The following is a 553-nucleotide window of genomic DNA, read 5'->3' as shown; positions in this document are numbered from 1 at the left end:
CCCAGAGATGTAGGTAAATCAATCCTCACTGCTGAACTGACCTCATCATTAGGCAAATACTGTGCCCTACTAGGTAGTTGTTCTTTCTTTGGTTTCCACTCCCTAGTTTCCAATAGTTTTAGGAGGTAGGGCTGCCATTCAAGCCCTGAGCAGGGAAAAGAACACAAACAATGGAGGACAGGGTGTGTTAGCAGCTGGATTACTAATGCAGGCAGGATTGATTTATTTTACTAGGACTGCTCCAGTCCTGCTCCAGGGGAGTTTGTAGCAAGGGATTTTGAAAGAGTCATGATAAAGTAGGTGACAGTAAGAACCTCTATTGTACTGCAAATCTTCATGGAGATAGTGAAGAGATGAGATGACTGCTCTAGGAAATAGGACAGCATTGTGATAAGCACTAGGTAACTTTGTGCATTTCATGTGTTTTAATAGATATTGATAAGTGCTGGAGTGATTTGTGGGCCAGTGACTTCGAGTTAAATCAGGATTTACACCTTCCAGAAGAAAACAAATACATAGGTAAGGCACCTGAGCATGAGTGAAATCTTTCCCT

General features: G+C 42.1%; 1 protein-coding gene across 1 annotated transcript in view; it reads left to right on the top strand.

Moving 5' to 3' along the window:
* Positions 1-553, top strand: part of NRD1 (nardilysin (N-arginine dibasic convertase)) — a 27,409-nt gene that overhangs the window by 18,052 nt on the left and 8,804 nt on the right. The window contains exon 17 of the mRNA XM_010004035.1: positions 433-519. Coding sequence (XP_010002337.1) covers positions 433-519 — 87 coding nt within the window. The remainder of the gene's footprint in view (positions 1-432; positions 520-553) is intronic.

The sequence above is a fragment of the Chaetura pelagica genome, unplaced genomic scaffold, assembly GCF_000747805.2.
Source record: "Chaetura pelagica isolate M959 unplaced genomic scaffold, ChaPel_1.0 scaffold18, whole genome shotgun sequence".
In the NCBI taxonomy this organism is placed as follows: Eukaryota; Metazoa; Chordata; class Aves; order Apodiformes; family Apodidae; genus Chaetura; species Chaetura pelagica.
Note: the sequence above shows the minus strand (reverse complement) of the source record. Positions and strands in the feature narration are given on the sequence as shown.